Below are 24,219 nucleotides of genomic sequence, written 5' to 3' on the forward strand. Positions count from 1 at the left end.
ACACAAACCAAGTTATATTTTATGGTTACAAGGACCAGGACAGTGACAATTTATCCACCAAGCATAATAACTGCCTTTATTTTGACAATGAAATTAATTTAAGTACAGAAAATGACTTTTAAACTCCAATTTATTACTGTCATTTTATTAGAGTAAAAAGGAACTTTTACAAATCGTGCACTCCAATCTCTCATGAACGTTTAAATAATATATATGAGTTTAAAAACTAGAATTTGCTGAATTACATAAAAATTACCATTATAATCCAGTGAAAATTAGCAAAAAGTAAAGCTCAATATAAAAAATTTCATTTTCAGTTTTTTAGAAATATTGTTGAATACTGAGGCATAACTAAATCAATAAGGATACTCCCCTTATAAGCAATACATGTATTTTATTAAAGGTGGAAAAAACTGAATCATGAAGAAAAAAACAATTTTAATATATTATCTAGCACATACAATCTAATAGTATTACCATTCCCCAAAGGGATGATAACTTGATGCTTTTTTTTAAATGAAACTAATATATATCTTTTGTTCATTGATACCTACCATGTATGAAGGTAGAATTTTTAGTGTCCCGGGTTCAGGTCGGTGTGTAAAAGGGCCTTCAAGCACACCTCGTTTAAGCATATGCAATAATAATTTTGCATACAGGTTCCGATTCTTCCTCCCCATTACTCCTGCACCTGTTCCTGAAGGTTCGCACAGCTTTCTAATCCAAAGAGCACACCTCTGCCGTTCTATAAATACAGAAGAACTATTAGAAACTTGATTTTTTATAAAATGAAACATTCGATTACAAAGACCTATAATAGCACCTGCTTTAGTCTAAAAGAAGGACCAACAAACCTTTTCTGTTAAAGGCCAGAGAGTATATACTTTAGGCTTCACAGGCCATATGATCTCTGGCACAACTACTCTGCCACTGTAGCAGGAAAGCACTCAGAGACTGTAAGTAAACAAATGGCATGACTATGTTCCAATAAAACCTGACAAAAAAAGACTGTGGGCAGGAGTTGGCCCATGGGCCATTGTCTGCTAACTCCTGGTCTACAATTTAACTTTATTAGGTAATTGGTAAATGAGAAAGACAAACACAAAGAAATATTTTCTCAAAAATAAAATCTCTAGATTATCATTAAATAACTTTAATTTTTAATTTTTAATTATTGTAAGTACACAGTAGATATATATATTTAGGCAGTACATGAGGTATTTTGATACCGGCACGTAATGTATAATAGTCACATCAGGATAAATGGGGTATCTATCCATCACTTCAAGCATTTATCCTTTGTGTTACAAACAATCCAATTATACTCTTAGTTATTTTTAAATATGCCATTAAATTATTATTGACTGTAATCACTCTGTTGTGCTGTCAAATACTAGGTCGTATTCTCTCTATGTTTTTGTACCCATTAACCATCCCCACTTCCTCCCCACCCATCCTTCCCACCCTCTGCAAACCGTCCTCCTATCTCCATGAGTTGAATTGTTTTAATTTTTAGCTCCCAAAAATTAGGAGAATATGTGAAGATTGTCTTTCTGTGCCCAGCTTATTTCACTTAACATAATGTCCCCCAGTTCCAGCCATGTTGTTGCAAATGACAGGGTCTCATTCTTTTTTATGGCTGAATAGTACTCCATTGTGTACATGTATCACATTTTCTTTATCCATTTGTCTGTTGATGGACACTTAGGTTGCCTCCAAATCTTGGCTATGGTGAACAGTGCTGCCACAAACATAGGAGTGTAGATATCTCTTGGATACACTGATTTCCTTTCTTTTGGGTATATAACTAGCAGTGGGATTGCTGGATCACACGGTAGCTCTATTTTCTAGTTTTTCTGAGGAATCTCAAACTCTTCTCCATAGTCACTCCACTAATTTGCTTTAACACCAAAAGTGTAGGAGAGTTCCCTTTTCTCCACATCCTTGCCAGTGTTTGTTATTGCCTGTCTTTGGATAAAAGCCATTTTAACTGGGGTGAAATAATATCTCACTGTAGTTTTTATCTGTGTTGCTCTGATGATCAGTGACGTTGAACATCTTGTCACATGCCTGTTTACCATTTGTATGTCTTCTATTGAGAAATGTCTATTTAGATCTTTTGCCCATTTTTAAATCAGATTATTTGATTTTTTTGTATAGAGTTGTTTGAGCTCCTTATATATTCTGGTTATTCCCTTGTCAGATGAATAGTTCGAAAAGATTTTCTCTCATTCTCTGGACTGTCTCTTCACTTTGTTGATTGTTTCCTTTGCAGAAGCTTTTTAACTTGATGAGATCCCATTTGTCCATTGTCGCTTTGGTTGCCTGTGCTTTTGAAGTATTACTCAAGAAATCTTTGCCCTGACCAATACCCTGGAGATTTTCCCCGATGTTTTCTTTTAGTAGTTTTCTTGTTTGAGGTCTTAGATTTCAGTCTTTAATCCATTTTTATTTTTGTATATGGTGGGAGATAGGGGTCTAGTTTCATTCTTCTGTATAGGGATATTGAAAACTTGATATCCATATACAGAAGAATGCCTTTAAAAATGTTTGCATTTTTGCTGTGAAAATTATGTAATCACAAAACAAAGTCATGAAATATTGGGATTACTTTTTACAAGAAAATACAAAAGTGAAACTGATAAACTTAAGTAAATGGCACCATTTACTGAAGAGACTGTCCTTTCCCCAGTATAAGTCCTTCACACCTTTGTCAAAAATGAAATTACTATAAATGTATAGATTCGTATCTGGGTTTTTAATTCTGTTCCATAGGTCCATGTGATTGTTTTTATGCCAGTACCATGACGGTTTGGTTACAATTGCTCTGTAGTATAATTTGAAGTCAGGTAATGTAATTCCTCCAGTTTTATTATTTTTGCTCAGGATAACTTTGGCTATTCTGGGTCTTTTGTGGTTCTACATAAATTTTAAGGTTGTTTTTTTCTATTTCTGTGAAGAACGTCATTGGTATTTTGATAGGGATTGCACTGAATCTGCAGATTGGTTTGGGTAGGATGGACATTTTAACAATATTGATTATTTCAATCCATGAACATACAGTATCTTTCTATTTTTTTGTGTCCTCTTCAATTTCTTTCATTAATGTTTTATAGTTTTCATTATAGACATCTTTCACTTCTTTGGTTAATTCCTAGATATTTTATTTTATTTGTAGCAATTGGAAATGAGATTACTTTCCTGATTTCTTTTTCAGATTGTTTGCTGTTGGCATATAGACATGTTACTGATTTTTGTATGTCGATTTTGTACCCTGCATCTTTACTGAATTTGTTTATCTGTTTTAATAGTTTTTTGGGGGAGTCTTTAGGTACTTCCAATATAAGATCATAGCATCTTTAAACAAGCATAATTTGACTTCTTCCTTTCCAATTTCGATGCCCTTTATTTCTTTCTCTTGCCTGACTGCTCTAGCTAGGACTTCCAATACTATGTTGAATAACAGTGGTGAAAGTGAGCAATCTTGTTGTATTCCAGATCTTAAAGGAAAGGCTTTCAGTTTTTCCCCATCCAGTACAATACCAGCTATGGGTCTGTCATATATGAATTTTATTATGTTGAGGAATGTTACTTCGATACCCAGTTTTTTTAGGGGTTTTATCACGAAGGGATGTTGAATTTTATCAAACGCTTTTCCAGCATTAATTGAAATGATCATATAGTTTTTGTCCACCATTGTGTTATGATTTATCACATGGATTGATTTGCATATGTTGAACTATCCTTGCATCCCTGGAATAAATCCTAGTTGGTCATGATGAATGATCTTTTTAATATATTGTTGAATTCTGTTTGCAAGTATTTTGCTGAGGATTTTTGCATTAATGTTCATCAGGGATACTGGCCTGTAGTTTTCTTTTTTTTGATGTATCTTTGTCTGGTTTTGGTATCAGGGTAATACTGGCCTCACAGAATGACTTTGAAAATACTCCTCCCTCCCCTATTTTTTTTGAATAGTTTGAGTAAGATTGGTATTATTCTTTAAATGTTTAGTAAAATTCATCAGTGAAGCCATCAAGTCCAGGGCTTTTCTTTGCTGGGAGACGTTTTATAAATAAATTTCTGTGATAAAATTTTGTTATAATTTTGCATCTCTAAAATAATTTTAGATGTATTGAAAAATCTTTCCATAATTTTAATTATGTAAACCTTGAAAGAGATAAAATGCAATCTCTGATTTATCTAAGCATTTTCAACTTATTCTAAAATTAAATCTTGAATGTTTTATGAAATCCAATAATACCCAGGGATTTGTAGCTGACTGATTGAGGGTTTTAACATCTTTAAAAATAATTGAGCACTATTTACATGTCATTTTGTGAAATAATTATTCTTTTCAAAACCTACCTAAAAATCACAGCACAGTTTAACCCACATATAATGGTCTATATTATCTTGCCATGACACAGGATTGTTTTAGGTCTCATGAAAACTATTCTGGTATTAATTTTTTATCAGTCTAAGTCAATTTGAGGATTATATATCTAATGCAAATCATAAATCTGCTCTAATCTTTTAGTTTACAAAGGTCATATTCATTTATTGTTTTACCTACAAAAATCACTAAGACCGGATTGACTATGTTGCAAACATCATTTCAGGTTGGAAACTTATGCCTTTAAAATTTCTTGTATTTTTTGCTGTGAAAATTATATAATCATGAAACAAACTTCATGAAATATTGGGAACACTTTGAACAAGAAGAAAATACAAAAGTGAAACTGATAAACTTAAGTAAATAGTTTTTCAATCTACATACTTTCCACATCCCATAGCAAACTGCAATCTATATAATATCCTAATGTCCAGAATTTAGTACAATTTGGTTAATGAAAGAATTCATTCCTCTATGTAAAATAATGGGAAAACCCATTATCACAAGTTGAATTTAGCAATAAGATGTAATTTATTATGAATTTCTAGTTCTTGTTTAAGATGTGAGTTTCGGATTGCTTATCATAAACTAATTAAATAAAAGAAAGCCATGGATGTACCAATACTGACAATGTGTCAAGGAATCAAAGATTACAATTAATGAATTCTATGTACCTAATTTTTTTTTCTTTTGAGATGGAGTCTTGCTCTGTCACCCAGGCTGGAGTGCAGTGGTGCGATCTCGGCTCACTGCAAGCTCTGCCTCCCGAGTTCACGCCATTCTCCTGCCTCAGCCTCCCAAGTAGCTGGGACTGCAGGCGCCCGCCAACACGCCCATCTAATTTTTGTGTGTGTGTGTGTATTTTTAGTAGAGACAGGGTTTCACCATGTTAGCCAGGATGGTCTTGATCTCCTGACCTCATGATCCACCCGCCTCAGCCTCCCAAAGTACTAGGATTACAGACGTGAGCCACCGTGCTCGGCCCCTAAAATCTTTTTTTAAAAAAAGATAAAATATGAGGATGGTTTGATTTGAAATACATTTACAATGAGAAATTTTAATACAAATGTTTCCTAATCAGCAAATCTAAGACAAAAAGAAAAAAAGGTAGTGAATATTAGAAGAGGATGCAATATAAAAATATCATTAGATATCATTCAAATAATCATGAACTTGAGTCATGGGACATGAAACATTCCTTTGAAAAATATCAGAGGAAGAAAGAAGAGGTTAAAGCCCGACAAGGTCAAGAGCAGAAGGCAGAGGAGGAGGTCTTCAAGGGAAGACCATGGCAACTTACCCAGGACTAGGAAAGGTTGAAGGCCCTAGAACAATAGGTGAACACAGAATGCATAATTTATATATCATACTCCCTTCTCCTAACACAGCTCCCTGGAATAAAGGCAACAGTCTCCACTTATCCATGGTTTTGCTTTCCTCTGTTTCAGTTACCCACACTCGAATGCAGTCCAAAAATAGGTGAGTACAATACAATAAGATACTTAGAAAGAAAGAGGGAAATTACTTTCACACAATTTTTATTACATTATATTGTTATAATTGTTCTATTTTATTATTAGCTATTGTTGTCAATCTCATACTGTACCTAACTGATAAACGAAATTTAATCATCAGTGTGTATGTAAAGGAAAAGACAGAGCGCATATAGGTTTTAGTACTATCAGCTGTTTCAGGCAGCCTCTGGGGGTCTTGGAATGTATTCCTCAAGATTAGGGGGGATTGCTATATTTAATACTGAGTCAGTTCCTCACTGAATATAGAGTCCACTCAGACACCTCAGGGAAACAGGCAACTTGGAAAAAGTAAAAGCCATAGTTTCCTGGTCCCACTTCAAACCTACCACTCAAAAGCTACCAAGTCACATTTACCTTTACAGACAATCTTATACCTACTATGGCTTAGAGAATCTTCCCAGTCCCCAAAATTCTCTCCAATTGCTCTCTAGTGCCTTAAGTTACATGAAAATTATCTAACTTGAGAAAAAGACTTTCATTCCATAATTAGAAATAACAGGCCAGGAATTTGAGACAAGATAGCAACAAAACTTTATTCACACTGGATTTTGTTCTGCCAACAAATAAGCATAAAAGGCCAATAGATTATTTTCTGCTTTGATAGACAAAAGGGCCAGAGAACAGGAGAACAGTAGGCTCCTCCTGTCTCTGGCCCTTTCCATAGAAAGAAGAAAACTTTGCAAGAAAAATTTCCATAGAGAAAAGAAAAAGATGCAAGAAAAAAGGTTGTAGCTAACTTTAGAGATCCATGTGCTGTAAACTCATGACATGTGAGACGAGGCATCACAATAAGATCTGTCCACAGTTTGGCAAGACATTATCTCTGAATGTCTATCTACCCTTGAACAACTCAGTGTAAACAGTCCTATGTCAATGGCAAAAATTGTTATTAGAGAAAATCAGTTTTTCTTCCATGTTGATAGTTCATTGGTTTGACTAAATAATATAAAGAAAAAACTTAATCTTAAGAATCTAATTTTCAAACATAATCTTACCTGTCCTATGAGGTAATTTTAGAACAAAGGGCTTCATATCAACCACAAAGTGATCAAATTCTGCATCCAGCTTCTCCCATTTTTCTTCTTCACTTCCCACTTCCATAATCCAATCTGTAAAAGATTTTAAATCAAAATATTAAGGATTTGTATGCTGAAAACTACAAAACTCTGATGAGAGACATTTAAAAAAAAAAACTCATAAGAGTTAAATATCAGTTCTCCCCAAACTGACCTGTAGATTTAGTGCAATTCCAATCAAAACCCAGCTGTATTATTTGTAGAGATAAGCTTAACTCTAAAATTTACATGAAAAGGTAAAGGAACTAAAGAGCCCAAACAATTTTGAAAAAGTACAAAGTTGGAGAACTCACATTATCAGATTTTAAGATGTACTCCAAAGCCACAGTAGTCAAGACAATTGGTATTGGTGAAAAGATAGATCAATGGAAAAGATTAGAAAGTCCAGAAACAGACCAAAACAAACATGAACAACTGATTTTCAACAAAGGTGTGATCCATGAAGAAATGACAGTTATTACAACAAATGATGTCATAACAACTGGATATCCATATACAAAAAAAAAAAAAAAAGAATTGAACCTCAACCTAAACTTCATCCTGTATATAAAAATTAACTCAATATGCATCACAGACCTAAGTGTAAAAATGTAAAACTATACAACTCTTAGAAGAAAGCATGGGAGGAAATCTTTGCAAACTTGAGTAAGGCTAAGATTTCTCATATACAACATTAAAAGCACTACCCACTAAAGGAAAAACTGACTAGGCACGATAGCTCATGCCTGTAATCCCAGTACTTTGGGAGGCCCAGGCAGGAGGAATGCTTGAACCCAGGAGTTAAAGACCAGCCTGGGTAATTTGGTGAGACCCCATCTCTACAAAACAAAAAAAAAATAAAAATTAGCCAGGTGTAGTGGTACGTACCTGTAGTCCCAACTACTTGGGATGCTGAGGTGGGAGGATTGCTTGAAAGTGTGAGAGGTCAAGGCTGCAGTGGGCCATGATCGCACCACTAAACTCTAGCCTCGGTACTAGATAGAGCAAGACCCTATCTCAAAAATAAAAAAGAAAGCTGATATATTGAACTTCACAAAAAAAAAAAAAGTGTCCTGTAAAGGACTCTGTTAAGGAATTGAGAAGATAAGCCACAGACCAGAACGAAATATTTGCAAATCATACATCTCATACGAGACTTGTATCGAGAATACATAAGGAACTCTCAAAACTCAACAATCAGAAAACAAACTACCCCGATAATCAGCAAAAAAAATTAGTCCCTTTACCAAAGAAGAAATACAGATGGCAAGTAAGTACATGACAAGATGCTCAATATCATTACAGAAATGCAAATTAAAACTATACTGAGATACCACTAACATTAAAAATGCAAACAATACCAAGTGCTAGTGAGGATGTACAACAACAGGAACTCTCATGCATTGCTGGTAGAAATACAAAATAGTACAGGCACTCTGGAAAACAGTTTGGCAGTTTCTTACAAAAATAAACACACACTCAGCCTATGACCCAGAAATCCCACTCCCAGGTATTTAGCTAAGTGAAAAGAAAAATCTATATACGCACAAAAATCCAAATGTGATTTTTTTTAAATAACCACCAAACAACTGAAAACAGCCCAAATGTCCCTCAACTGGGGACTAAATAAACTGTGGTATATCCACACAATAACATAGTACTCAGCAACAGAAAGGAATGAACTACTGATACACACACAACATGGAAACTTCAAATCCTTATGCTAAGTGAAAGAAGCCCTTCTCAAAAGGCTGCATACTGCCTAATTCCATTTGTGTGACATTCTAGAAAAGGCAAATAATATAGACATAAAGAACGGATCAGCAGCTCATGGGGTTAGCAGTGGCGGCAGAGTCTCAACACAAAGGGATGGCACAAAGAAACGATTTGGCATGTTGGAATTGTTCTGTACACTGTCTATGTAGGAAGTTATGAGAACCTACAGTGTGTAAAAACTGATAGAACTACATGCCAAAAAAAAGTGCATTTGCTGTATATAAATTTAAAAAAAATTTTTTTCAGACGGAGTCTTGCTCTGTTGCCCAGGCTACAGAGTGCAATGGCACAATCATGGCTCACTGCAAACTCCGCCTCCTGGGTTCAAGCGATTCTCCTGCCTCAGCCTCCTGAGTAGCTGGGATTACAGGCACACACCACCATGCCTGGCTAATTTTTCTATTTTTAGTAGAGACAGAGTTTCACCATGTTGGTCAGGCTGGTCTCGAACTCCTGACCTCATGATCCACCCACCTCAGCCTCCCAAAGTGCTGGGATTACAGGCATGAGCCACTGCACCCACCAAATATAAATTTTTTAATCCTCTTTAAAAACTATAAAATATTGGTCATCATACTTCTAATTAACAAGAAAAACACTGAATACAAAGGGGGTGAATCCCAAAAATCAAAAGTGTAGGTTTTGACAAAATTTGTTAAGTTAAAAATACATCCACACTCTACATGTTCCTTTAAATTGTGAAATGTCCTGATAGGGATGTGCGCTACCTTTACATTATGAATGGTGCCAATTTTTCATTTATTCCATTTACAAATTCTATATTTGGTGAAAAGCTTTGTTCTGCCTCATAAGCTATCTTGCTCCACAAACTGCCCTCTATCTGCTAAACCAGCTTCTAATATTTATCACATTATCATATGGTTTCCACCATTTCATCATCAACAACCTCTTCATAGAAAGTTCTCTCTACCCTGTCTCTGTAAGTAAATCCTAGCTTTTACTTGCTGACTTTACTTTCCTCAGTCATTAGAGGTAAGCCAAGGTCTCTCATAATCTCTCTCATTCTCTCTCTCTCTCCCCACCTGCTCTCTCATGCATCCTCTGTAGTCTTTCACTTTCTCCACTCAACCACGCAGTGGAAGGAAAACACTTACCAAGATCCATCTTGCCACTTCCCAACTACTGCTCTTCCTCCCTCAGCCCCAAAATCCCTCATGAGGCTCAACGCTCCAACCATCTGACTACCACGTACTCCCCTTTCTCATCTCTGTCATCTTGCAAAGAAATCCGTCTGAAACTAGCCTCTTGTCCTCTTTTTTCTTTTCTTTTCGTTTTGTTTGTTTGTTTGTTTGTTTGTTTTTTGAGACGGAATCTCACTCTGTCACCCAGGCTGCAGTGCAGTGGCATGATCTCGGCTCACTGCAACCTCCGCCTCCCAGGTTCAAGGAATTCTCCTGCCTCAGCCTCCCAAGTAGCTGGGACTACAGGCGCCCACCACCGCGCCCAGATAATTTTTCGTATTTTTAGTAGAGACGGGGTTTCACCGTGTTAGCCAGGCTAGTCTTGATCTCCTGACCTCGTGATCCGCCTGCCTCGGCCTCCTAAAGTGCTGGGATTACAGGCATGAGCCACCATGCCCGGCCGCCTCTTGTCCTCTTAAATGCTCTCTTCTTATTCCACTAGATCTTTCCTTTCTACTTGGCAAGGCCGCAATCCCTTGATGCCCTCCTTCATGCTCTACAGGGTTGCTGGAAAAAAATGGCACTGCCTTGTATGTAGTCAGCTTCCAACATTACCTGAACCCTCAGGAGTCTCGCTATTTCCTACTCCACGAAGCAGCTTTAAAACTTTTCCCAAATATCTTACAGCCCCTTGAATAACTCCAGCCTCTCCTCTCAATTTAAAAATCATACATCTTGCTTCATGGAAAAAATAATAGCCAGGTGGTACCACCCCAAGATGTTGTTCCTCCCACCTCTCAACTTACCTCTCAGAGAAAACACTCTTCCACCTCTGCTCCTGTATCAGACACAATAACTCTCCCTCTATCTGTCCTCTATCAATTGCCTATCCGCTATGTAAAATTTTCCATCTCCACTGACTCCTTCCCGTCTGATAGCAGCTGAGAAACATCTCAAAATCTGCCTGCTTCTCTATTCTCACTGCCACGATCTCAGATAAAGGCCTGCTCACCACTTAACTTGGACTACTGCGGCAGCCTCACCATCTGTCTCCCTACTGTCAGTTTTCTCTAGTTGAGTCCATTTTCCTCACCTGTTCCAGAATGAGTTTCCTAATAACAAAGCTAAGTCTATCACTTCCTGTTTAAAAATCTCCCCTCACTCTAGCATTCCATTTACCAAATCCACTTACTTTCTCCACTTCATCAACTTCTATCCAGATCTCACCCCCTGTATATTACCTCTTCTATCTCCATCATGGTAGCAAAAATCTTTCAAAGTTCACCAGTGATCCACTAATTGCCAAATCCAATGGGCTGTCTTCAGTTTGCATCCTATTTGACATCTCACAGCATCTTCCACTTCTGACAACTCCCTGCTCCTAAGAAACTCTTCTTTGACTTCAGTGATTCCATTCACTCCTGGCTCCCCTACTGCCTCAGATCATTCCTTCTTGGTCTCTCAATAGCTCTGGCTTCTACAGTCAATATGGACTTTCCAGTGCTCTTTCCTTAGTCTCCTTTTGATCCGACTTTTCATACTCGCTTAGTGATTGCATTCAGTACCAACATTTCAAGTATTTGTTTCATGCCATTCACCCTTAAATTTTATTTCAAACTCCAGCCTCTCTTTGCAACTCCAGACTCATTTACAATAGCTCCTGGACCTATTCACTAATGTCCTGTTTATTACCTAGATTTATATGTCCAAGAAAAAAATCCTTGATGTTTTTCTCCATAAATCTATGTTGTACTCTGCTTGATGACATCATCTACTTTATCTCCCAAGCTAGAAGTTTCAATGTTCCCATCCTCTAAACCCCCACAAACCAATACATCAATAAATGCTGAGAAATATCTCAAAATCTGCCTGCTTCCCTATTCTCACTGCCACAATCTCAGATAAAGGCCTGCCCACCACTTACTTGAACTACTGCGGCAGCCTCATCATCTGTCTCCCTACTGTCAGTTTTCTCTACTTGAGTCCATTTTCTTCACCTGCTCCAGAATGAGTTTCCTAATGACAAAGCTAAGCCTATCACTTCCTGTTTAAAAATCTCTCGTGACTGCCTAAAACAGAATACTATCCAAACCCAAAGTTAGGCATACAAGTACCTTTGCATTTAGGCCTGTCTCTCACACCACACACACACACTTTGCCTAACTACACCAACCCACCAATGCCCACTTCCCTCTTGCCACAATGAACTCCTCACTATGGTCAAACCCCCCGAGGACTTATCTGATCCCACCCCCTTTGCAATTTCATAGGCTATTCCCTCCACCTGGAGTCAGGTAAATGCAGCTCAAATGTCACCTGAGTGAAGCTGGCCCCCCTCCCTTGCCCTAGACTGGCTGTTGCTCTGTTCTCAGTGTAAACTGTTCACATCTGTGTACAGCATGTATCTTTTTTTACACATCTGTGTATTATTATGCATACATCTTCCATTATCTGTGAGAAGCTCCTAGAAGGCAGGGACCATGATTTACACATCTTAGTAAGTACCTAGCTTATTACCTGGTACTCATCATTTTTTGTTTGGTCGGTTGGTTTTGTTTTACATGTATACAATATATTCCATCAGTTATGCACTTGGTAACAGAAGGCTATGATACCAGTGCTGGATGTGAGATCATAATGTTGAAAAGCAACAATTCAAATGGATGAACAAAACCAATGGAAACTCATAAACCCAGAGTTTTAAAGCACAGCTCTGGCCTAGATGTACTCCGGGGCCTAAAGACTATATACTGCCCATGTACTCAAACATTTGCCTGAGAACATCTATAGCTAAAGCTAAATAAAAAAGATTCCTCATAATCACTAATTCTCAATAAATCCTTTGACATGGGCAGGAAATGTTAGTGTTTAACATTAGAGGAAACTAAAATTCAACCATTAAATGACTAACTCAAAATCATGAAATCAAGCACAAAGCTCAGATTAACATTCTGAAACCTCTAGCTCTCAGATCCATTATATTGACAATTTACATATAAGTGAGCAATATCTCCAACTAATTAAAAAGTATTTTGAAGGCCGGGCGCGGTGGCTCACGCCTGTAATCCCAGCACTTTGGGAAGCTGAGGCAGGCGGATAACTTGAGGTCAGGAGTTCAAGACCAGCCTGGCCAACATGGTGAAACCCCGTCTCTACTAAAAATACCAAAAAAATTAGCTGGGCAAAGTGGCACACGCCTGTATTCCCAGTTACTAGGGAGGCTGAGGCAGGAGAATCGCTTGAACCCGGGAAGCGGAGTTTGCAGTGAGCCGAGATGGTGCCACTGCACTCCAACCTGTGTGACACAGCAAAACGCTGTCTCAAAAAAAAAAAAAAAAAAAAAAAGTATTTTGAAAAGTAGAAAGGCAATTGGAATTGCTATATTGACATGCAATATTGAAGTATACACTTCAAAAAAAAAACAAGAATCAAAGTAACATTTGGTAAAAACTAAAAATCTGCTTCTTCTTATCCTTTAATTTTTCTCCAAAAAAATAAACGGAAAAAGAAACAAAAAAACTAACATTTCAAACCTTCAAGGATTTATTGCTACACAAATCACATCTTACTGGCCAGGTGTGGTGGCTCACGCCTGTAATCCAAACACTTTGGGAGGCCAAGGTGAGTGGATCATTTGAGCCCAGGAGTTCAAGACCAGCCTGAGCAACATAGTGAGACCCCGTCTCTACAAAAAATACAAAAATTAGCCAGGCATGGTGGCATGCATCTGTAGTCCCAGCTACTTGGGAGGCTGAGGTGGGAGGATCACTTGAGCCCAAGAGGTCAAGGCTGCAATGAGCCAAGATCACGCCACTGCACTCCAGCCTGAGCAATAAAGTGAGACCCTGTCTCAAAAAAACTGAAAATGGGCCGGGTGCAGTGGCTCACACCTGTAATCCCAGCACTATGGGAGGCCGAGGCAGGCGGGTCACCTGAGGTCGGGAGTTCGAGACAAGCCTAGCCAATTAAAAATACAAAAATTAGCCAGGCATGGTGGCAGGCACCTGTAATCCCAGCTACTCAGGAGGCTGAGGCAGGAGAATCGCTTGAACCTGGGAGGCAGAGATTGTAGTGAGCTGCAATCACACCACTGCACTCCAGCCTGGGTGACAAGAGCAAAGCTCCGTCTCAAAAAAAAAAAAAAAAAAATTGAAAATGAAAAATAATTTTAAAACAAATTACATCATATTGACAAATTGTATCTAAGTTCCAACTTATCAAAAGTTTCATACCATTTATCAGAATTGAAAATTTAAATTACTAGAATTGAAAAATAGGTAAAGCAACATCTTTGGCTTAGGCTTAGAGTAATTATAGTGTGCCTATTAGTTATATAAATTATTTCAAAGGTAACCCAGGTGACGGACGTTGCAGTGAGCTGAGATCGCACCACTGCACTCCAGCCTGGGCCACAGAGCAAGACTGTGTCAAAAAAATAAATAATTTCAAAGGTAAAAAAGTAAATTGGGTGACTCTTGCTTATAGCTACAATCTATATTTGGATCATGTCTTTTATTAAACTCACCCATGTTGTTTTTTTTTAAACTTCTTTTTGGACAGCTACAAAATGGGCTTACCTACCCTAGAGTCAGCAAACATAACCAAGCCACGAGTATTAAAAGGTCTGGGAAAAAAAGGAGTCACAACTGCCAAGCAAAGAATACACTTCATTCATATCACACTCCTTGCCAAACAAAACAAACGTTCTTGGAAGTTGCGTAAAATCCATTTTGTTCAATCAAATCATATTTTAAGTATATTGGGTCATTAAAGAAAACTGGAAATGTCGCCAAATTAAAAAGGATTACAGGTGCACGTTTTCTCTGGCTTACACGTGTGGATGTTTTGACAGGAGTCTTCCCTGACCCTACCCGTAGCTCAGTGTGTGCTTTAGAAACAAATCTCAGTTTATTTTCTGGCCGGGCCCTATAATTTCCGCACCATTTCCATGGTCATTTCACAGAGGAAGAAGCTGAGGCTTAAGTGAGGTGAAATCACTGTCCTAGGTTCTTAGGGGACAGTGACAGCTGGGCCTGAACACTGCACAAATTATTAATACCATGCATTCCACTAAGCTGCAGCCTGACCACTGTGGAGAGGCTCATGGAATTTAATGTGCCTTTTCTATCTTATTTTGACATCTTAAAATATTAAAGACAAATAAAAATAGCCGTGCAATGATCAGAAAAGCTGTTCACATTTACTTATGTCGTTCTCTTGAACACTTAAAAATAATTAACTCAGAAACACAGGGTAGTATCCTACATGCGGCGGTGCTGGGCTAGGGCCTCTCCAAGAGGCCTATGACTTTCTGCAAACCAACCAGCGCCCTGGTTCTGTCCCCGCAAATCCAGTTGATTGTTCTGAGACTCTTTTCTGAGACGGAATTGAAAACTCCAGCGGTGCCCTTCCTGGCAGTCCCTTCCTCAGCCCGCCGAGGCCCAGGCCCAGGCCGCGCTCCTACCTCATCCAGGACACAGATTCCTCTCCCAGTCGCAAACCCTTGGGTCAGACTCCTGGACCACGTCAGACCGATCAAACCGGCTTATCAAACTTTACTTAGAACTTTCCCAAGCCGTCCCGGCCTGGATCGCGCTCTGCCTGCCGGGGACACCACAGCGGGCAGCGCCGGGACCCCCGGGGCGCACGCCCCCCAGGCCCGGAGAACGGGCCCAGGGCCTGAGGGCGACGCCCCTTCCCGAACGGGCCCGCAAGGGCGGCGCGGCAGCCACCGGCGCAAAATTACACTCAAGAACCCGGTGGGAGGGGCGGGGGAAGGAAATTCGGAAAAAAAAATGAGAACCTGGCACCACCACACGCAAGCTTTCCGCTCGGCCGCTGCCGCCAACGCCGCCGCCGCCGCCGCCCCTGCCAAACGGTTTCAAATCCTTGCGGGCCGCTGGGTCGCCGCCGCCCAACAGCCCGGGGGCGGGGACTTTCGCGCTCGCATTTCCCCGCCCCCTACTCCACCCCTCTAGCCTGCGGTGCGGTTGCCATGGCGACGTTCCCGGCGGCTGCGACCACCGGTGCCCCAGGCTGGGGGCGGAGACTTCCGCGCTGGCATTTCTCCGCCCACAGGCGGCGGCGTCCGCGCCGCCCCATTGCCATGGCGACGCTCCTGCTGGCCTAGCAGCCGCCAGACTCGCATCCCAGCTTGCGGGCCCCTTGGCGGGTCCCCGGTCGAAGCTTCCGGGATAACCCGACAGCAGTTTGAATGCTGCTGCCCTCCCGCATCCCACGCTGAGTCGCTTATGATCACCTTAGGGGCCGTGGCGAAAGAATAGGGGCACAGAAAATGGGGCGGCTGGAGGATGTTCACAGAAGGGGTGATCCGCTATGTGGACAGACATCAGAGTTGAATGAGTCTCAAGTGAAAATTTCCTCTCTCTGATATGTCAAAACCCAAGTCAAATTATTTAAAAGGTTCTTTTTAAAACCTATTCCACTGGAAGTAAACACCAACAGCTCTTCCTTGTGTCAAAGACAAATCATGCTAAGGAAAATAAAGGGTACAGAATGCTTTTAAGAATGTTTAGTTTTCAAAAGCATACTTGAACATGTTTATAACTAGGCAATGATCTATAATCCAGATCATTAGTACTGAGAATCAAGGATGCAAAATCAAGCATGCAATTGCAGGAATTTAACCAGTCAGTTAATACATTCAAGATAGATAAACTGACCGGGCGCGGTGGCTCACGTCTGTAATCCCAGTACTTTGGGAGGCCAAGGCGGGTGGATCAGGAGGTCAGGAGATCGAGACCATCCGGGCTAACTGGGTGAAACCCTGTCTCTCCTAAAAATACAAAAAGTTAGCCAGGCGTGGTGGCACACGCCTGTAATTCCAGTTACTCGGGAGGCTGAGGCAGGAGAATTGCTTGAACCCGGAAAGCAGAGGTTGCAGTGAGCCGAGATTGTGCCACTGCACTCTAGCCTGGGCAACACAGCGAGACTCTGTCACAAAAAAAAAAAAAAGAAAGAAAGAAAGAAAGATAAACTACCCTACTCCAGCCTCAGGAGGAGGAGGATATTAGTCAAAGGAAACAAAATTTAAGTTAGATGGGAGGAGTAAGTCTAAGAGATCTATTGTACAACGTGGTGACCATAGTAAATGGTAATGTACTGTGTTCTTGAAAATTGCTAAAAGAGCATATCCTAAGTGTTCTCATCACAAAATTGATAAATATGTGAAGCAACACTTGTTAATTAGCTTGATTTAGTCATTTCACAATGTTGTGCATAATACATATATGCAATTTTTAGAATCATAAATTGCATTGCTGAAAGATATGAAATGAATTTGACAAATGGTGTCTAAATGAACATGAAAAGAAAAATAGAAGATAAATCAAAGAAAAAATGTAACAAGCTCAAGCTCATCTCAAAGGAAATAACTATAGCAGAAAAATATAACTGAAAATGAAAATGTCTTTAAATATTTCCTCTGCTTAGGTGAAAATAAGATGAGTAGATCTCCCTTCCCACTTTTAAGAACAAGCTGATTGTCACTTTTTGCATTTATATATATCATTTTCATTTATATATTTTTCATTCATATACACACATGCAAATAAAAATATTAAGATATGCATATAGAGTTTTATTATTTATGTTATGTGTATATAACATGAAAGAGATACCAGCTTGAGCCTGAGCTGTATTCACCTTAGAACTCAAGCCTACATGTCATGTTTAGATGACTAGTAGGCAAGTTTCACTTGGAAACTCCTTACCTGAGAACCAAGGAACCTCCTAGAAAGTAAGTCATCCTGGCTGTGCACGGTGGCTCATGCCTGTAATCCCAGCACTTTGGAAGGCTGAGGCAGGTGGATCATGAGGTCAGGAGTTCAAGACCAGCCTGGCCAATATGGTGAAACCCCGTCTCTATTAAAAATACAAAAATTAGCAGGCGTGGTGGTGGGACGCCTGTGGTCCCAGCTACTTAAGAGGCTGAGGCAGGAGAATCACTTGAACCCAGGAGGCGGAGGTTGCAGTGAGCCAAGATCATGCCACTGCACTCTAGCCTGGGTGACAGAGCGAGACTCTATCTCGAAAAAAAAAAGAAAAAGTAAGTCATCCTAAAGAGACCTGGTTCAATGGCAATATGCAAAATTGAAGGGGAAAGTGATGATATGATGCATGAAACAAAGTATTGGCCATGAGTTGCCCTTCATGTAGCATCTTCCTCTTTGTGTAAGAGAGTGATTCCTAATCCTACAGTGTGAACAACTTCCTTTGGGAATTTTCTTTTTTCTTTTTTTAGAGGCAGAGCCTGGCTCTGTCACCTAGGCTGGAGTGCAGTGGCATAATCATAGCTCACTACAGCCTCCAACTCCTGAGCTCAAGCAATCCTCCCACCTCAGCCTCCCAAGTAGTTCAGTCAGAGACAGAGCACTATGATAGGGTAGTTCCATCATATACAGAGCACCCATGTAACTCACCCTGGGGACCTCTACAAATATTTGGGAAGAAATTGCTGAACTCAGAGCCTATTCAGGAACCTCAAGGATGAAGCCAGATAAATATTCTCTAGTCGGCCAGGCGTGGTGGCTCACACCTGTATCCTAGCAGTTTGGGAGGCCGAGGCAGGTGGATCACGAGGTCAGGAGATCGAGACCCTCCTGGCTAACATGGTGAAACCCCGTCTCTATTAAAAATACAAACAAAAAATTAGAGTCTGTCTCAAAAGAAAAAAAAGGTATATAAATCATGTTTTGGGATAGAGAGGAAATAAAGAAAACACTGTGCTGTGATTATAAAGTCAGTATAGGAAAATATATACAGAACCTTGTTTTATCTTTGATAAAAAGAGAGTGACATTGAAACATTATTTCTATTGAAAATATTGTTTCCTAACAGCTACAAATGACTTAAATGAAAGTAGGTTTGTTTCAAAAACAAATGACATCTCAATTTTTAAAAATCAAATGGTGACATTGTTGATAATGGTAGTATAAAGAGGACCCTAAAAAAATTTTCTTTCCTCTGTGGGAAGATAATTGTGCTATACTTCCCACGTTGAAAGGGATCTGCTTATTTTCAAAATATAAACTTAAGAATTAGTCTAGATGACATTGAACAATGTGAATTCAATTCTCTACAAAAAAAATATGAAAATGTGAGCTTTTATTAATTAGAAAGATAAGTATTCATCTGTAATTTGAACTAACCTGCATCTTGAAGGATTAAATCTGATGATCTGTATACATTTTTTTTTTTTTTTTGAGACAGAGTTTTGCTCTTGTTGCCTAGGCTGGTGTGCAGTGGCATGCTTACTGCAAACTCCGCCTCCCAGCTTCAAGCGATTCTCCTACCTCAGCCTCCCCAGTAGCTGGAATTACAGGCATGTGCCACCACACCCAAATAATTTTTTGTATTTTTAGTAGAGACAGGGTTTCTCCATGTTGGTCGGGCTGGTCTCAAACTCCCGACCTCAGGTGATCTGCCCACCTTGGCCTCCCAAAGTGCTGGGATTACAGGCGTGAGCTACCGTGCCTGGCCAATCTGTGTAATTTAAACTCTTGCTCCATAAAATTAAGGTAACTATAGTAGGAGACCTAGAGATTACCTTTGTTTAAGCCACTGTTACTTGGGTTTTTTGTTTTGCAAAGTCAAATGTAAACCTGAGGGAAGAAGAAGAGCCAGGCCTGATGGAGCCCCAGGGAAATCACTACCGCTGCCAGTGTTTGCAGGTCGCAGGGAGCCAGGCCTGGGCAAGGTGTGTCTCGATGCCAGAGCTGGCAATACAGAAGGTGGTGGGCCACCCCCGGTGCTGCTTAGCGTGGTGGATCATTTCAACCGAATCGGCAAGGTTGGAAACCAGAAGCGCGTTGTTGGTGTGTTTTGGGGGTCATGACAAAAGAAAGCAATTGATGTATCGAACAGTTCTGCAGTTCCTTTTGATGAAGATGACAAAGACAATTCTGTGTGGTTTTTAGATCATGATTATTTGGAAAACATGTGTGGAATGTTTAAGAAAGTCAATGCCAGAAAAAGAATAGTTGGCTGGTACCACACAGGCCAGAATATACACAAGAATGACATTACCATCAATGAACTCATGAAAAGATACTATCATAACTCAGTATTGATCATTATTGACGTGAATCCAAAGGACCTAGGGCTGCCCACAGAAGCGTACATTTCAGTGGAAGAAGTCCATGATGATGGAACTCCAACCTTGAAAACATTTGAACACGTGACCAGTGAAACTGGAGCAGAGTAAGCTGAGGAAGTTGAAGTTAAACACTTGTTATGAGACATCAAAGACACAACGGTGGGCACTCTGTCCCAGCAGATCACAAACCAGGTCCATGGTTTGAAGGGACTGAACTCCAAGCTTCTGGATATCAGGAGCTACCTGGAAAAAGTAGCCACAGGCAAGCTGCCCATCAACCACCAGATCATCTACGAGCTGCAGGACGTCTTCAATCTGCTGCCAGACATCAGCCTGCAGGAGTCTATTAAAGCTTTTTACCTGAGGACCAACGACCAGATGGTGGTAGTGTACTTGGCCTCACTGATCCATTCTGTGGTCACCCTGCACAACCTCAACAACAACAAGATTGCCAACCAGGATGGAGACAAGAAAGAAGGGCAGGAGAAAGAAGAGAGCAAAAAGATAGAAAAGCTGACAAGGGGAAAGATAAAGTTAAGGAAAAGAGTGATGTAAAGAAAGAGGAGAAAAAGTAAAACGTGTATTAAATAGCTTCTTTATGCCTGTAATCCCAACAGTTTGGGAAGCCGTAGAGAGGGGATGACCCAAGGTCGGGAGTTCGAGACCAGCCTGACCAACATGGAGAAACCCCGTCTCTACTAAAAATACAAAATTCGCTGGGCATGGTGGCACATGCCAGTAATCCAGCTACCCAGGAGGCTGAGGCAGGAGAATCGCTTGAACCTGGGAGGTGGAGGTTGAATTGAGCCAAGATCACACCACTGCACTCCAGCCTGGGCAACAAGAGCGAAACTCTGTCTCAAAAAGATAAATAAATAAAATAAAAAAATAAAAATAAAAAGTTTTCATGGTTTCAAAGTTTCATTTCCCTTATAAGGAAATTGAAAAATACTGGAAAGTTTAAAGGAGAAAAAAAATTATGTGTAATCCTGCCATTAAGTAATAACTACTATTAACATTTGTATATATTCAAATTTTTATATCTATATTATTATTTTTAATATCTACTTATTATATCATCATGTGGATATGACAATTTTCTTAATTACTCTCCTGTGGTTACCAATTTTTGCCCTTATAAATAATGTTGCAATAAATGCCTTTGAATATATACACCTTAGTTGAAATTTTAGCTCTCTCCATAAAAGATATTCTTATGGGCATTATAAAAGCATTAAGGCTTTTGATCAGTACTGCCAAATCGCTCACTGGAAGTATTTTGCAAATTTGCAACTTCACTCAATGGTCTGTGCAAATGACTGTCTCACATTAATGGTTTTTTAGATCTGTGCTAATCGTATGAAAAAAAAAAAAAACCATGTCTTTTTACTTTGCATTTTTCACTATTAGAGAAGTTGGAATATTTAAATATCTCTATTAGTCTTTTATTCTTCTGCAAAGTATCTCTTTTGTCCTTTATCTATTTTTGTGGAATTTTTTATATAGTTATATAGATATATTAGATAAGTATCTTCCACATTTTTAATTTATTGTTTCAAAATTAGCAATATGCATAAGCTAACATTCAAAGCAATCAAATTTCCATGATCCACCATTTTGCATTATTAAGATACTCTGTATCATTAGAGTGAAAAATGTAAATGACTTTTAGCTATCTAGATGGAAAACAATTTGTAAATACCAAGAATTGTAATTATTACATAAACACATTAGAGACAAATATGAAAACAATCCTGTACCTGGTAAATTCCTTAAATTGAATGGTAAGTAATGCAGAACTTTCTATTTACAGACCACAGAAGTATAGATTATACCACAAATGAATGCATTATAGGCCGGGCGCAGCAGCTCAGGCCTGTAATCCCAACACGGTGGGAGGCCGAGGCAGGCAGATTACTTGAGCCCAGGAGTTTCAGACCAGCCTAGGCAACACAGCGAGACCCTGTCTCTATTTTTTTAGTTAAATAAATAAATAAATACAGTATAAAGATTGCAGAAACTAAGAATGACGAGGCATATTTTCTTTTCTTCACTACTAAGAAAAGAGTCACTGCCTTTAACACAGTGACTTTGGATTTCTTCCTTATGCTAGAACTAAGCAATATTCAACATTTCATTCCTCCTTCTGCTGCTTATTCTATCTTAGCCTCTTGGGGCAATTCATGCTATAGGATATTAACAGAGATAAACTGGCTACTCTTTCTCCCTTCCCTTCAGTGATATACATATTGCCATAATGCCCTAGCCAGTATCCATAAAAACTAGCAACCTAGGATATTTCCTAGCCTTGCATATACAACAATCTTTTCTACCAACTTGTTTCAGGAGTAGGCTGCAAAACGCCAACTTTAGAATGCAAATATTTCCAAGAAGCCACTGGGAAAAATTGTAGCTTAACTAGCAGTATAAAAATGGTACGAAAGATATCATTCTGAAGTTTGGATATCTGGTTCTGTCACTTATTAGCTTTGTGACCTGGGTAAACTAAGTTACATAATCTTCCTGAGCTTCAGTTTATTTATTTTCCTTATGGGATGATTGGGGAGATTGAATTAACAAAAGTGAGATATATAGAAAAAATGTACCCAGTGCCTGACACAGGAGACTTCAATATGAGGGCTTCTTTTCTTTCCCAACTGTTTTGCCAGCACTTTGGAAAGAAATAGATGCCACTAGGAGGCAGCAATAGCACACAAAGAACTAATTATCATGTGCACGTGCATGCGCAGACACACACACACACACACACACACACACACACACTCTCTCACATGCATACGCATGGGCACATATGCAAAGCACATTCAAACCACATACACATATCCACATGCATGCCACACATACCACATATATACTCACACTCACACAAAAGGGACAAATATGCTCACACATTTGCACAGCAACCACATACACACTCTCACCCACACACAGGCATACTGGCACACACATGCACACAGCTCAAGCTGTTTTCTTTCCTTTTCTTTCTTTTATCTTTTTAATCTTTTATTGAGAGATTAAAGCAGGGAACAATCCTCAGGCTAATAGGAAATGTCACTGAGGAGTAGTACTTATTATTAAGTTTGGGGCACAGGAAAGAGACCCTATATATTGAAAGATTGGTCCATGTATTAGAAATGAGAGAATTATGTTATAAACTTGTTGCAGAAATATAGCATAAGAGATAAGTGAAAACATTGATTCCTTTGCATTTAGAATGCCATCCTGCCATAAACTGAGAGAAAAAAGATGATCATTGAGAAGCACCTTCAGGGACCTACTTGTCTTGGAAGAAGACCTCCCTAGCCATATGCATTTATAGAATGTATAGTAATATAGTTATATGAATTTGTAGAGTTATAGTTATATAGTTTATAGAGTTCATTTAGTCTATGATTGCTAGGTGAGTAATATTACTTTGGGAAGATTCAGTTCAACTGTGCAAAAATAGAGGATGGGCCGGGTGCAGTGGCTCATGCCTGTAATCTCAGCACTTTGGGAGGCCGAGGCAGGCAGATCATGAGGTCAGGAGATCGAGACCATCCTGGCTAACGCAGTGAAACCCTGTCTCTACTAAAAATACAAAAAATTAGCCAGGTATGGTGGCGGGTGCCTGCAGTCCCAGCTACTCGGGAGGCTGAGGCAGGAGAATGCCATGAACCCGGGAGACGGAGCTTGCACTGAGCCGAGATTGCGCCACTGCATTCCGGCCTGGGTGACAGAGCGAGACTCCATCTCAAAAAAAAAAAAAAAAAAAAAAGGAGGATGATAACCAGCTCCTTATGGTTGCAGTTCTTTCTTCACTTGGCAGTTAGTACTTCCTGTACCATCTCCAGCAGGGGGAGATCACTGCAAACTATGGCTAGGGAGGGTACAGCAGAACTGTGATGACAGGCAACCTGGCGAGCAAAGCATTTAAGAAGAAAAACGCTTGAAAAAGGGAATCTACTTATGGCACAAAATGGACCACATAATCACTAAATAGAGGGGCTGCAATTGGGCAGTTTCTACCGATGGACTCCTCAAATCCAAATTGCCTCTTCCAATTACAAAAATAGCAGATTTTTATTTCTGTGAAAATACCATTACATGAGAGGAATCAGGACTATCGTCTAAGCTCTAAAGTCTGCTCTGATTATTTTTCAGGGATCCAAACCTATCCAGCAGCCTAAAATGCCTT

At 39.5% G+C, this 24,219-nt stretch overlaps 1 protein-coding gene and 1 pseudogene across 6 annotated transcripts in view; one reads left to right on the forward strand and one right to left on the reverse strand.

The window, feature by feature from the left end:
- The window catches only part of CEP112 (centrosomal protein 112), a 556,849-nt gene extending 540,918 nt beyond the window's left edge, over window positions 1-15,931 (reverse strand). For 4 of the 6 annotated variants that reach the window (XM_030800677.1, XM_030800675.1, XM_030800674.1 and 1 more), the window contains exons 1-3: window positions 15,708-15,931; window positions 6,927-7,040; window positions 555-745 (exon numbers count right to left, since the gene is read on the reverse strand). In XM_030800677.1, coding sequence (XP_030656537.1) covers window positions 555-745; window positions 6,927-7,032 — 297 coding nt within the window. In that variant the 5' untranslated portion in view covers window positions 7,033-7,040; window positions 15,708-15,931. The other 2 variants (XM_030800678.1, XM_030800676.1) reach the window with 1 other exon arrangement.
- Window positions 15,932-19,632: 3,701 nt separating this feature from the next.
- LOC100589154 lies at window positions 19,633-20,596 on the forward strand (annotated as a pseudogene).
- Window positions 20,597-24,219: the final 3,623 nt, after the last annotated feature.

This window comes from Nomascus leucogenys, chromosome 19, assembly GCF_006542625.1.
Source record: "Nomascus leucogenys isolate Asia chromosome 19, Asia_NLE_v1, whole genome shotgun sequence".
Lineage (NCBI taxonomy): Eukaryota > Metazoa > Chordata > Mammalia > Primates > Hylobatidae > Nomascus > Nomascus leucogenys.